The sequence below is a fragment of the Ahaetulla prasina genome, chromosome 1 (assembly GCF_028640845.1).
Source record: "Ahaetulla prasina isolate Xishuangbanna chromosome 1, ASM2864084v1, whole genome shotgun sequence".
Lineage (NCBI taxonomy): Eukaryota > Metazoa > Chordata > Lepidosauria > Squamata > Colubridae > Ahaetulla > Ahaetulla prasina.
In genome coordinates this window covers 257,068,151-257,083,483 of record NC_080539.1, presented here as the reverse complement: position 1 = coordinate 257,083,483, position 15,333 = coordinate 257,068,151, and the positions used below count along the sequence as shown (strand labels likewise).

Genomic DNA, 15,333 nt, shown 5'->3' with positions numbered 1-15,333 from the left:
GCAGGCTTGTATTGGGTTTAAGAACATGAAGGAGCTCCTGTCAAGTAAAATATAAAGCTCTAAATGTTCACAATCATGGAAGGATATGTTGCAAGGGAAGGGAATAGACTTACTCTAACAATGATGCGCTCGGAGATATGAGCAGCCAGAGTGTAGTTCTGGTTCTGAGAGTGAGCTTGCAAAGCCACAACCAACATGAAGTATCTGAAACAAGACAGGACCAGTTAAGCATAGGCTTTTCCCAATTTCCCAGATGGAAACATAGTACATGTGAAATATGAGATTTTCTAAAAACATAGTGAACACTTTATCAAAATATTCCAATCTTCAATACAAGGTAATTTTCAAATTTATTCCATTCCTTAATAAAATAAAGAAAACATTGTCAGACATTTGAACAACTCTACGTAGCACTAAATTGCATTCACAATATACTGACACCAATTAATTCAGTGATTGACAATGGCTCTGAAAACCAGCCAGGTATGGTGGCAGACTATCCTGTAGAACCACAAAATACATTTAAAATATAAGTGCAAAACTCCAGCAGTTCATTTAAAATTATCCATATTAGACAGCTTTGCAGAGCTCATCAATCTATGTCCTTTTTCCTGAATAGATATCAGAGATAAACCTAGCCCAGCACAAGTGAAAATCACTCTTTTTCACACAGGAAATGAACAAGCACATCAATCAGTCATATCAAAATATTAGAAAATTCAAAGATGATTTTTTTCTAAGCCTATCTGCTTTTCAAGATATTATTTTATGTTACAATTTTAGAAAAGTAAATCTGAATTATTAAATTCCAATCACACATTTCACAATTCAGTTTTGTTCCTTTGTCTTAAAAGAGAGAACAATCTGAGATCTGTGGCTGAGAAACAAGAGGGCAATACAGATATTCTGCTTGTGTAGCATTGACAGTGAAAATAAAGCTCCCTGTATGGATCTGGCAAGTCCTTCTCACAGAAAAGCGTAGCATTATTTCAAATGATCAGCTATAAACAGTTTGGGTATTCTAGCAGCGTGAACAGCATGTATTTTCTAAGGCAACATCCAAGTAATTGTTTTGCCATGTTCCTCTCCTCTCTTATCCCACAGCTGGCAGGAAATTATGCCACTCTGAATCTGAATCTCCTAAAACATAATATTTTTACCATACACGTGGATCAAATCCGTGTTGCATTTTTTGCCCAACAGTTTTAGTGCAAAATAGTCTAAGGGCAATGACTGGTGGTTCCCTTCGCTGAAATTTCAGCCTCTTCCATGTGGCACTCACAAAGCTCTGCTTTCTCTACGCACTATCTTCTTTTTTCATTCCCCAATGCATTAACAATTGAACATTTTTAATATTATTGTTTCTTAAAATTTTGGATCAACAGATGGCCTATTCAACTTACGGACCCTTAGGTGGCAGCAAAAAGTTGGGCACATACATTATTTTGTAACACTTGGCTGCCATCCAATGCTAGCCTGGATTTCTGCCACTGAGATGCAGCCATGGAATACTTTATTTATTTATTTATTTATTTATATTTATTTATTTGTCGTAACAATATATACAAGCATTGCATAAAGGATTATATAATATATAAACAATATATGAGGAGAAACAAGGTACTATAAACATATATATATACCGTATATACTCGAATATAAGCCGATCCGAGTATAAGCCGAGGTCCCCAATTTTACCCCAAAAAACTGGGGTAAACTGGGGACTCGAGTATAAGCCGAGGGAGGGAAATGAGGCAGCTACCGGTCAGGGAAAGCCTCCCTCCCTCAGCCGAGAAGGCTGGCGGCTCCCCCGCCCCGCCCTCTCACTGCACCGGCAGGGCTTCCCCGCACTAATGCAAAAGCCCGCCAAGTTTGCACCATCCGGTATAATGTGAAAAAAAGAAAAAGAAAAAACTCGAGTATAAGCCGTATATACTCGAGTATAAGCCGAGGGGACGTTTTTCAGCACAAAAAACGTGCTGAAAAACTCGGCTTATATTCGAGTATATACGGTATATATATATATATACGGTATATATATATATACGTCCTACTGAAGAACCCGACTCTAAGAAAGGCTTAGCTATGGGAAATCAGTATGGGATCTGTAAACTATAAATTTCTAAATTTCATGATAGTGAATATAAAGAAAGGAAGGAAGTAGCCAGAGCTTCCCTGGAAGCAGCAGCATGGGAAAGCCATTGCCTACAAAGAGATTACTGCGCAGAATTGCAAGAGACAAGCCCTTTCAATTACACTTCCAATTACAGGCACAGGCTGGTCAATTTCAGGGCTTTGCACTGAATTTATTTATTTATTTTTATTTTTTATAATTACATTTCTATACCGCACCATCTCCCGAAGGACTCAGGGCGGTGTACAGCCAATATTAAAATACACATACCACTATAATATAAATATAATAAATAAACACTATTTAAAAACAATTAAATGACCAACCAACTAATTTAAAAAAGAAAAGTGGCTGCAGAAGAAAGAGTTCTGAACTTGCAAACACAAGAGGATTAAAGGCAAGTAAGTCAGGGCCAGACTGAAGAGATGGTCTCAAAGGAAACCAGCAGAATCAACTGGAACCACAAGATTGTTGGCAAAAGTGTGTCAAATTGGGCTGCCTCCCCAATAAACTTCACCACTTCCTACTTTGCCTGGATATAGCTTTTTGAGATGGCACCTTAGGAAAACTCTTCCAGGATGTACCACCCTAGGCCATCTTCAGGTGACTCAGCTGTAAGAAAATATTGAGATACAGGTGGTGACATGTAGACAGGCACTTGGGGAATAAATAGTGAGTTATCCTTATTTATGGCCATTTACAAATTTGTGAGGCAGGTTGGGCACAAGAGAATGACTCAGTTATTATGTGATTCTTTAGCTGAAACTGGATCTTGAATTTGGATGTCCCTTGATGGAATCCTTAACCACCACAGTTATTTTAGTTTAATAGAATAAACCACATTAGTTTCTATTATAGAGATTTCATTACTATCTTGAAAACCAGTGGTGAACTCTTCCCCGGTTTGCTACTGGTTTGCTGCCTGCACATGCGCGGTGTGTGCCAAGCATACAGTGCATGCCAAACGCACGCTGTGTGCACATGCATGCGTAGAGCACACCAAATGCACACTGTGTGCGCACATGCGCACTGCGCACCAAATGTACACTGCATGTGTATGCACAGTATGCCCCAAACACATGCTGCGTGCAGAAAAAGGAGGCTTGGGAAGGTAAGTAGAACAGCGAGAAGAACAGCTGTGCTGTGCGATTTAGATTCCTGCTTTCCTGCTGGATCCTGCTGATTTCCTGCTTTATAGCGATTTTAAATCACACGGCATAGCTGATCATCGGAAATACCAGTTTGGGCCAACCAGTAGCTTTTATTACTACCGGTTCACTCAAGCAGGTGCGAGCCGATAGGATTTCACCATCCTGAGAACCTTTATGTTGAAAAATAGCAGTGGAAATCTTAAATAAAAGTCATCAAGTAGAAGCTTACCTCTGATCAGGATTAGGCTTCCCCTTCTTCCTCATGTTATTGGCTGTGGTCTCACTGAAGTGCAGCCGCCCCACTGTGACCTTTGTGACTTGCTCTGGAGGCAAATTGACCCTAAAAATAAAATAGAATAGAATAACAGAGTTGGAAGGGATCTTGGAGGTCTTCAAGTCCAACCCCCTGCTTAGGCAGCAAACTGTACACCACTCCAGACAAATGGTTATCTAATCTCTTCTTAAAAACTTCCAGTGTTGAAGCATTTATAACTTCTGGAGGCAAGTTGTTCCACTGATTAATTGTTCTAACTGTCTGGAATTTTCTCCTTAGTTCTTAGTTGCTTCTCTCCTTTATTAGTTTCCACCCATTGCTTCTTGTCCTAGCCTCAGATGCTTTGGAGAATAGCTTGACTCCGTCTTCTTTGTGGCAACCCCTGATATATTGGAACACTGTCATCATGTCTCCCCTAGTCCTTCTTTTCATTACACTAATCATCTTTGTTGCTCTTCTCTGTACTTTTTCTAGTGTCTCAATATTTTTTTTACATGGTGGCAACCAAAACTGGATGCACTATTCCAAGTGTGGCCTTACCAAGGCATTATAAAGTGGTATTAGCACTTCACGTGATCTTGAGGAGAGAACATTAGAATAATGGAGGATCTACATCTGTCAATGAATCAGATGGAGCAGGACAAGGACATTTTATAAAAATCACGGATCAGGAAGTAGAGGGAACCAAAGTTTAAAAAGAAAATAAAAGAAAGAACTTCTAGAAGTAAATACATAGCTTGACCCCAGTGCCTGACTTCTCCCTGAAGCCCTGAGTAGTACTCACATGACAGGATTAAAAGGTCTTTTGCTGCGGTCTGACTGCGACTGTTCTATGTTGATTGACTGGTTTAATGCTTCCAACTGGAGGAAAAAAAAAGGAAGATCCAGATCGATTTTAAAGACAATTATGAATACATTGTTTTCCTTTATGCATATTCAAGTATATTCAATCTTAAAGAAGTGTATTTGAGACTGGCAATTATCCTTCCTATAGGAGAGGAAGGATATAAGAAACATTTGAGCATATAAATTCACACAGACACGCATATATGTACTTCCTAGATATAAATTTTATGTGCATAGTTACCCTGTGGTAAGATGGGCAGCCAATAAATTTAATAAAAAATAAATTAAAAAAATAAATACGTCATTTAGATAACAACTCCTACAACAAATATAATCACAGGGAAATTACTAAAGAATGTGTTGTCTAAGTTGGACCATCTGTCACTATTTATAAGATAAGCATATAGTTAGCAAACTAAAATTAAAAAATAGGTCAGCAAGGACTGCACAAATGTTAATACTCTAAATTCTAATAATTAACTTCACAGAGTGGGAGCAAAATATAATACAAATACAACAGCTTAAGACCTTAATGTAATTCTTTATTGTATATTAGAAACAAGATTTGATAAAGGGCATCCCTACAAAAGATCTGGATACAAAAACATATTCCATACTCCCCTTTGAATGTCTATAAATTGATATATAGATGGTGTCTAATACTACACAGAATGAATTTTATACCGTAAGTACAACAAAAATGCTAGAGCTGTAATTCTTATATGCTTTCTATTTTATTTTTAAAATTGTATTCTAAATTCATAAAGGCAATGTCTGTATAGTAATGGAATTTTTTTAAAAAGGCAACACCGGTTAACTAAAAAAAAAATCCAGATTTTTAACAGTTGCAAATATTCTGCTAATCTGATTACCTGTTTACTAGAGTCACATACCTCTTGGTTTTGTAAAGGCTACTCAAAAAAAGAGGTGGTTGGGTCCATGATGTTTTCATTCATTCATTCATTCATTCATTCATTCATTCATTCATTCATTCAATTTGTATAGCCACCCATCATATTTGTGACTATGAACACCCAAGCAAAACTATTAATAAATAATACAAAGCTCTTTAAAACCCAATTAAAACTCAATTAAAACAAAAATTTAAAACCAGAAAACATAATAAGCAGGCAAGACAATATGCAAACACGCATGTAAGTTTAATAAATAAATAAAATAAAGCGCAAAGACATGTGTCAATCAATACAACCATTCAACAGGCTCCAAAGCCATAATATTAATATTGTCACATATAAATATGTAACTTTGTATCATTTTCCTCAGTAAATAAATGTGTTTAATTGGGTCGTTCTTATTAATTTTTAGGATTTAAAAGGTTCACAATCTTTTAAGCACCAATGTATGCACTGGGTATCTTTTCTGTTTTAATGGTTATCTAACTGTGGTAATTTTAATGAGAATTTATTTTATGAATATGTATTAATTTTAATTAAAAGCAAATGCTTTGTCAACCACTTTGACCTAGAACTTAGCTAGTCAAATATACCACACAAATGAACTCAGATATGCATTTGTAATTCCGTATTTTGGATTGTTCTACCTATTTTTACTTAAAATTCCATGAAACTGTAAACAAGCCCCTAAAAACAAATTTGTATACCACCCCCCCCCAAAAAAAATCTTATTTTTAATAGGGAACATATTTACACATTTCCTAAAGTTTTCCCATCAGATTGCCACCTATCCTTTTAAATGATGCAGTTCACTATTCTTAGACTTGCCTTCACCCCATGCAGTTTCAGATAGAAGCATTCAAGTGGCTTCAGACCCTCAGGAGTCTTGACATATTTGGGGTCTCCAATCATACCAATGTACACGGTGACTTGGAAGTGGTTCTTTTTCTGGCACACGAAAGCATCGTCTCCCACAGAGAAATTGAAGCCCTTATCTGCATCTACTCGGTATGTGGGCATAGGTCTGTAAGCAAAGGAGAAATAGACAAGAGAACATATGTTGGACAAAAGAACAAATGGAAGCACCAATAAGACACGGCTATATCCAAAATTTGTTTATGGGCAGTCTTGTTTCCACCATCACGTATGGCTGAAACCAGAGATTTTCAAACCTTTTCAAGCAGCACAATATGTTACTTTAAAAAAAAATCCCCCAAAGTCCTGATTAAAAGTCAAAGATGTAGTGAAAGGAAATTGGCTGCACTCAAGTCAAACAACTTCTTCAATTCTGCTGGAGGTGAACATGTGAGAAAGCTTCAGAAAGATGCAGAAAGAAAGGTTTAAACCAAAAGCTTCATCAGAAAGGAAAACAAGAAGGAAAATGGAAAACAGGGAAAGATAGCACAGGGTGCTGAGTCAGAGAAATGGGCAGGACAGAAGGAAAAGCAGAAGATCCCAGAGCAAAAGCAGAATTCTTTTTTTTTTGGTCACAACAGTATATACAATCATCAACATAAACAATAATTCATCATGAGAGAAAAGTATATATAAGTAACAGTGTAAGTAAAAGCATGCATATAATACTATAATGAAGAGAACAATAGGACAGGAACAGTAGGCACTTTTGTGCTCTTATGCACGCCCCTTATAGTCCTCTTAGGAATGGGGTGAGGTCAATAGTAGACAGTTTTTGGTTGAAGATTTTGGGGTTTTGAGTAGAGACTATGGAGTCAGGTAGTGAGTTCCAAGCGTTAACAACTCTGTTACAAAAGTCATATTTTCTGCAATCAAGTTTGAAGCGGTTGACATTCTGTGTGGGAGCTTAACAGCCTCTCAGTATTTTGCCTTCATTTCCAAAAATCTGAAGTCCTATACAGATTGAGGCTCCTCCTCAGACATGCCGATGGCAACTGGATAAACTCGATGCACTGTCAGCACCTGTGGGGTGAGTGAACCTGGCAGAGTCTGTAAGGAGCCATTTAGGTCTTCCTCATAGTAACAAGAGGGACCTCAAACTGCTAGAGATGTGCCCTGAACAAAAAGCAGATGGTGGTCACAGAACAAGCTACCTTAGTCAGAAAGTATGAGAGGAATTTCCTTTCCCTTCTCCCCCCTCTTCACATTTCTGGTGATTCATTTTGCTATTCCTTCCTTCCTTCCTTCCTACATATCTTGGCATTCTACTCTATTGAGACACCCAAATTTTCCCACCCATCACCTAAAAGCAGACATAGATCTCTTCCTCCTTAATCTTAAGCCACTGCACACTGTCTTTGGGTCCAACTATGACTTCTGTAAAAATATTCATCAATAAAACTTCAGAGAAACAGTTACAAAAGGGGAAATCAAAGCAAGCATGAGTACTCCTTCAAACAAATTCTATACACAGTTCATTTGAGTTGATTAATGCTCAATGCATCTCTAAAACCAGAAAAGAAAAGCACTTTTGGTTGTCCAGGAGAGTTAGGAAAGCTTCCACCCAGAGGAATATGAACTATTTAATGTCCAAACCTCTATAGGTATTAAGATTTTTGGACTCCATTAGAGTAACTTCATACCTTGTAATAATCTCAACACCGTCCATATCCACCCAAGCAAGACTATAAACAGCACAAGGGGAATTCAATGTGTCATCAGGATAGTTCCAGCATAAATAACTAGTTACTGAAATAGGCCTATTCAGTCATATACAAAAGGAGGCATATTCCACAGAAGCAGGCTTGGTAAGTCTTTTTCTTTGTCATCATGCAAATGACATCAGCTGGCATAGGACCCAACCTTCACAACTTAAGCGCAGATGTCTGCTGAGGAAAAATCTTCATGCTGCAAACTATAGACAAGGTGGCTTTGGCACAATCAAGGACTATGATGATGTACCTCTTATAAAGGAGTCATAACATAACAATATAATGTAACGTAACACAAGCTAGTATAATGGAACATAACATGTCAAAGGGGCTGGTTACTTGAGGGACCACCTGTCTCCCACAACATCTGCCTGGTTGATTTAATATACTCTTGAGTTCCTTTCATTACATAATATTATCTATCAGGACCCTAGAAGTGCACCTTCTCTGTGGCAGCATCTGTCCTCTGCAATGAGATTCTCATCGGGATCTGGATGGTCCCACTCTGCTGTTGTTTATATGACCTGGCTCTTTACCCAGGGCTTTGGTGAGGAAGAGGGAAAACTGTTACTTCATTCCATCTAGTCCGTTGCACTGGCCATCTTTTATATTTTATAGGTTTTATTGTAATGTCTTTGATTATAAGCCACCCAGGACCATTGGGTGATATACAAGTTTAACAATAAACAAACAAACAAATGCCAAAGGGTTTTAATGATTACTTGGGAGTGTTAGGCCAGTGAAGATCCAATTAAACTGATTTATTGCTAATCATGCCTATGCACAGGAATCTTCTAAATGGTTAGCACCTGCTTGAACTTAGATGAGGGTCAAAGGAATGGATATCCATTATCTGAATCTACTTGGGTCAAAAGTTGGAAAGTAAATGCGGACAATTTGATTAAACAATTTCACGACACTTTCCCTGACAAACCTAAGAAACCTCTTGGAGAGGGGAGGGGGGGGTAGAAGGGAAGTGTGGACCACTGACACTCTTCTTTATCGACTCTTTGTTTTCTTTCCTAGGATATAGCTTCTTTTCCAAGAGGGGACGCCTGTCAGGCCTGGAAACCATATTAGACTTTAGGTTTCCAGACGCTGCCACATTTTTCCCCTGAGGGGAAGAAGGGTATGGTAACATTCTTTAGACGGTCAAGGTCGGATGGGGTTCACATCTGCAGGAAGAGTGGCAAGAAGATATTCGAATGGACTGGGAGAACGTGGGACCATGTGACCATCAAAGGGGTCAGGGGGGTGGGACTCTTGGGGTTTGTATAACTGGGGAAAAGAATCCGGAACTTCAGTTTTGGAATTGCACTCATCGTGTGCCAGTCTCCTCATGCTAGTAAAGAACTCTGGAAAAGAAATGTCTCTGAGTTTCTTTTACGCAGAAGAGGTATTTCTGGAACCTTGACAACTTAATTCACCTGTGTATACTTTGCTGTGTACTTGGTTCCCCCATCAAACTGCCCTTAATGGAGTAAGCTTTTTTTTTAAACAATCAGAAACTGCTTTCCTATAACTTGAATCTATTTGCTCATGTTCTACACAAAGAACTCTACATTTTCTATGTGATACCTTTCAGTATTTAAAAGTACTATTATATCTTGCCTCAATTGTCTTGTCTTACTGATAATCATCCCATTTCCTTCAATCTCTCTTCACAAAACTCAGTTTCTACTCCTAGGATCATCTATGTCACCTTTTTCTGACCCTGTTCCAAAATCTCTGATCCTTCATGCCATTTCACTCAATACCATTAGGAACCGTACTCTATAACCATGGGTGAAGCACACTTTCCTTTTTTTCCTAGCAAGCCATTTATTCCACTTAATTGTCATCTAGCCTATAATTAACTTGCTACAAACGCCATGAAGTATAAATGCTTTGCTGAAATTAAGATATATTATGCCCATAGCACTTTTAGTCTACTGCAGAAATTACTAGGTTTAAGAAAAAATGAGGCAAGAACAAGTCCTGTCAAACTAATAAAATCATTCTAATGTCTGGTAATTACTACATTGTTTTCAAAATGCTTTGATTTAACTTTCAAACATAGCCTGCACATCTATACAAAAGCATGTAGAAGTAAGGGAAATAAGCAAGATGAGTTTAAACTCGTAGTATAGGAAGTCAAATATGATCTAACAAATGTCTGTTTCAATGAATTCCATTATTGAAATACTGAAACACTGAAACTGTAGGATACAATTTGTTGAATGGTATTGAAAAAAGTATGTACAACTCATCCTCGCTTTTACAACCATCACAGCATCCTGTCAGTCATATCACAATTTTGGTGCTTGACAACCGGTATGTATTTATGATTGTTACAGCATATTGGAGTTGTGTGATCCCCATTTCTGACCTTCCCAGCCGGCTCCCAACAAGCAAAGTAAATGGGGGAAGCTGGCTTCACTTAACAATAGTATGATTCACTTAACGACTGCAGCAAAAAAGGCTGTAAAATTGGGAATTTCACATAAAGACTCACTTAATTACTGCATCACCTAGTGATGGAAATTCTGGTCCCAACTGTGATTGTAAATTAAGGATTACCAGTATCATCCTTGAGAAGATTCATTTTTTTAAAACAACCATATATGAGCTCTTTAAATGTAGATTGGGACATAATACAGAGCAATTCAAGAATAAATGATTAACTCTGAGCAATGTAGGAAAAATGAAAACGAGAATAGATGAGCATCAAATCAAAACAAGAAATAAGGATAACAGATTAGTGATCCCCTAAAATGTGAATAACGTTCCAGGCCCTTTTGAAGAAATGGGGAGATTCAGAGATTTATCATTATTCCTCTAAATCTCTGGCAGTGAAGATGTCTAGATGGCACCATAATTTCCACAGATACATTATCTTCAGATAAGATAAAAGCTTCAGGACATTGCAATGTTTATAAGAATGGAGAGGTTCAGGTCCACTTTATTGAACCATGGATGGATGTCTTTGGTCAAGCCATTCATTCTCTGCCTGAACTATCTCAGAAACTAGCTGTTGTGAGGATAAAACAAAGTGAGGTCCTCACCTAAGTCACAGCTCCTAGAGAAAAGAAAGATATAAATAAAATAAATACTAAAATAATCATTAGCACTCTTCTAGGGTAGAAAATTAAGATAAGAATACGATAGGATATTATGGATTTTAAACGTACAGTCTGTCTTTATTAAAAAATAGATGAAAGACAAGGCCTTGCAAAGTTTCAGATCATTCTGAATAACAACTGCTGGCAAACTCACTCCACCAATACCTGGAACCAGTCCATGAAACATTCCTGGGGCAGGGTTATGCTGAAAGTCAACAAACGTATTTTTTTTAGTCATTTGCTGCACATTCATTTTGTGCAGTGCTCTGTGCACAGGCAGCGTGTATTCATACAGTTGCAAGTAAGTTGAACATTTAAGTCAATAAATTGACTGAAAATAGCAGAATGCTAGTATTCGACTAAGGAATTAGTGTTATTCAACACTACTCTAGTTTTCTTCCCCACTTGTCAAATGTCTAGCTAAATTTGGTGATTAGTGATAGTAATGGTTATTGATAGTAAGAAACACAAAACAGTATTATTAACATAACTGTGCTCGGTAGAATGTTGCAAATTATAGGTTTCAGAGAGTTGATATAGTACAGGCAAATGGATATATATTGGAAAAGTAAATATTATTTATTTTCTTATTATATACATTTCTATCCTGCTGCAATCAAAAAGAATTTGACAACTTACATAGAATACAGTAAGACAATTTAAAGCATCCACTTTGCCATATTGGTGGCCATTATTTCATTCTTATTTCAGTGCAACCAATACTTCTTGTCTGATTTCACTAACTCCTCTGGTGAAATTTATTTTTTCTACTATCAGTTCTGTGGGTGTGGCTTGGTGGGCGTGGCAGAAGGATACTGCAAAATCCCCATTCCCTCCCCACTCCTGGGGGAAGGATATTGAAAAATCTCCATTCCCAAGCCACTCTGGGGCCAGGCAGAAGTGGTATTTGCCGGTTCTCCAAACTACTCAAAATTTCTGCTACTAGTTCTCCAGAACCTGCTGAATTTCACTCCTGTCCTCACTAATCTAACACCGTTGTTAAACATTATACTGAGCCACATCAATATGCATGGCTTTTTCTTCCTCAAAGGTACATATTAGTTTTAGATTTTCCCTTACTACCTATCTTTCATTACTTACTGGATGAACTAAATGCAGTGCAAAAGACTGGCATCTCCATGACATTTTAGAAGAGACATTGGCTAAAATTAACATGTTTGAGAAAGAAAACAGAAGGAGAAAAGAGAGTATCATGTTTTGCACCTATTGTAACTGTTTATTGTATCATAATAAAATTCTTGATTCAATACAAAGTAATAACTAGTTCTGACATTAGTAATACAAATGTCCTCTATCAGTATTAATTTCCCCCAGTATTAATATTAGCTCTTTAAAGTCATGAGCTAGATGACAAGAGGCCAACAAAGAAATTCTGTTACTTTTTTAAAAAGATAATTGTATTAGTGTCAGATACTTATCTTAATGCAGGAATGTTTCTATTGTATTTTGGTTAATCCTAGCGACCCCATAAGTCTAGTTTAAAGCGCACATCTCAATAACATTTTTGTCATTTCCCTGCCCAATAAAGTAAACTCTCATTTGATCAAGGCACCATAGGTTATCAACCTTCACATGCTCTTGTATTGATTCACATTAAACTGTGATTAAAAAGTGGCTCACTGCAAACACACCATTAAAATTGATCCAAATGAGAAAAATTAAAAGGGCATTAACTGATTTAGTTGTATCTCAGGAGTTTCCCACTGCTACTCTGTGAAAATGCAAGAATATTCCATAGAGATAATATAATTCTTGCCTACTTTCCTAATTGGAATATCTTTTGTGGAAATGTTCGTTATAAACTTGGCACAATTTCTCTGTAGCTAACAAAATAATTTATATAACACTAAAATTCTTGCTATGAATTATCTTTAACTGGGTGAAACAGTTAAACAGTTTGTGGGGGTAACAATTTTTGAACTAAGCTATCTCAAATAGGCTAACTTACAGAATGTGTCAAAATCTGGGACTCGTGCCTCCTGAGGGAATGAAGTTTGGAAAAGTTGTGACTGCTTCAGTGCTTTTGCTGCTGCAGCACTTCCTTTCCCTGACCCATGCCACAATGCCAGATGCCTTCCCTGAGCAACACAGCAACTCTTACATGCCCCCATACATCCTTCTCAAGCCGTACTGCCAGGGGTGAAATGCCACCGGTTTGCACCGGTTCGGGAGAACCGATAGTGATAAAAACTACGGGTTCGGGTGAACAGGTAGTAGAAAAAAGGTTCAGACGAACCGGTAGTTTAAAAAAGCTACCAGTTTGTCCGAACCAGTATTTCTGATGATCAGCTGTGCTGCGCAGTGTATAATCGCTAGAAAGCAAGATTTCCAGCTTTCTAGCAAAGCTAAATCACGGGGCAAAGCTATTCCCCCCCCCCACTGTTCTACTTACCTTCCCAAGCTTCCTTTTTCCATGTGAAGCGTGCATGCACGCACAGAGTGCTTTTGGCACACACCACACATGCACGGGCACTGAACTGGTGGCAATCTGTGGAGGATTTCACCACTGTGTACTGCCCACTGCACATCTTCCCTGGCCGGGCATTGCACCACCTATACACCTCCACAACCCTTCCCCAAGCTTTGCCCCTTCCCCAACCCATGCAGCATCTTTTGGGCACCTTCACACACCATTCACAACCCATGCCATTCCCCCACCCCCAATCCTTGACCTGCAATTAATTAAAGCAATTAATTAATCAGCAAATATGCCACATTTTGTAATTAAAGTAAGCTTTTGAAGCTATAGCAAGCTTCAGAAATGAAAAAGAAATAAACAGTGGGAATTTTTTTATTCATTTTTGTTTTGTTTTTCAAGCTTAGCATCTTGTGAAGCACTTAAAAAGTTCTTTTCACATTTTACTTTCTAAAATTAGGCTTTAAAAACCTCCACATGCCATCACTAAAAATTCAAGATGAACATTTTTCATCAGGAAAAAAAATAGCTAAAGCTTCTCCTTCTAATTTTATTGCAAAAAAACCAGTACCGGCTATGAATTCTGCAAATCAAACAGGGTTGTTTTCTTTACCTCCTCATATGGAACACTATGAGGAATGCAGCCTTCAGGATGCAAATCAGGATGTGCTGCCAAGTGCATCTGAAATCTCAAGACTGAGTGTCAAGCATATCTCTCTCCAAATCAGAGAGGTTGGGCGGAAATCGAAGTCTTCCCACACTTCCCTTGACTATTTCTTGCTCAGATCTTGGCCCTTTCAAGCAAGCCACATCACTGCAAAGTATTCCTTTGATCGTAATCCGTAGGAACCTCTAATTAATACTGGGAAGCTCCAAAAAGCTGAAATAGTCCAGGGCACCGAAACAGAGGATCAACACTTTCACAAAGCCCCTTATTTCTATAGAAGGAGTCAATACAGGTAGCCAGGAATTTTTTTCCCCTTCTGTGTTGTGCCAGGTCTCAATTTCTTTATCGCTCTCTGTACAAGCTATGGAATTGGTATTTACTCCCAGCCTTCAAGATGAGTCTACATTCATGAAAATATAATATTTTCTTTAGAATCTTTTTGTGATCTGTAATATTTTATACTCTTTCTGTTAAATATTCAGATTAAGGAGTGAAGCTGATGAATAAAGGCTTCACTCATGTCCGCCATTAAGGTGGGAAAAACAGTTCATTTCTATTGGCTGAGCTGGCTGACAGCTTGCTATAAAAGGTGAGCTGTCAGCCAGACTCTTTTGGTGGGTTCTTGCTTGTTGCAAATAAAGAGCGTTGCATCAGATCTCTCTCTCTCTCTCTCTCTCTCTTCCATCAACTCACTATCTAACATTTTCCAATCTCTTTGGAAACTTGAGCTGAGAGCTTTTCGTTTACAAGAGACCATCACCATCTTGTGGCTGCAACTCTGGTGCAAATTATTACAATCTGGGTAGTGTTATAATTGTCTCCTTCCACACAATGCCTAGATTTTAATACTTAAAATTTGATTTTAATGCTTAAATTCAAAAGGAGTATGTATGTATGTATGTATGTATATTTTAAACAAATAAAAGTTTTGATTTTGTTTATTCCCTGGAGACTGATTTATATTTAAAGAGGGGGAAACAAGAACTGAATCCTCTAGTTACCAAACCTCTATGCCACATGGCCAGAAAAGGTACTCTTGTAAATACTCTTGTATTTTTTGATGTATAAGATGCACTTCCTCCCCCCAGAAAAGTGGACCAAAAATGGGGCACACGGAGGCCAAAAATGGGGTATACAGAGGCTGAAAATGGGGTGCAAGGAGGTGGCAATAGTGGTGGTGGT

The 15,333-nt window shown here is 37.9% G+C and overlaps 1 protein-coding gene across 1 annotated transcript in view; it reads right to left on the bottom strand.

Moving 5' to 3' along the window:
• MYRF (myelin regulatory factor) overlaps positions 1-15,333 on the bottom strand; it is a 141,645-nt gene that overhangs the window by 47,205 nt on the left and 79,107 nt on the right. Inside the window, exons 8-11 of the mRNA XM_058155595.1 lie at positions 6,148-6,343; positions 4,344-4,420; positions 3,515-3,625; positions 114-204 (exon numbers count right to left, since the gene is read on the bottom strand). Of these exons, the coding sequence (XP_058011578.1) occupies positions 114-204; positions 3,515-3,625; positions 4,344-4,420; positions 6,148-6,343 (475 nt within the window). The remainder of the gene's footprint in view (positions 1-113; positions 205-3,514; positions 3,626-4,343; positions 4,421-6,147; positions 6,344-15,333) is intronic.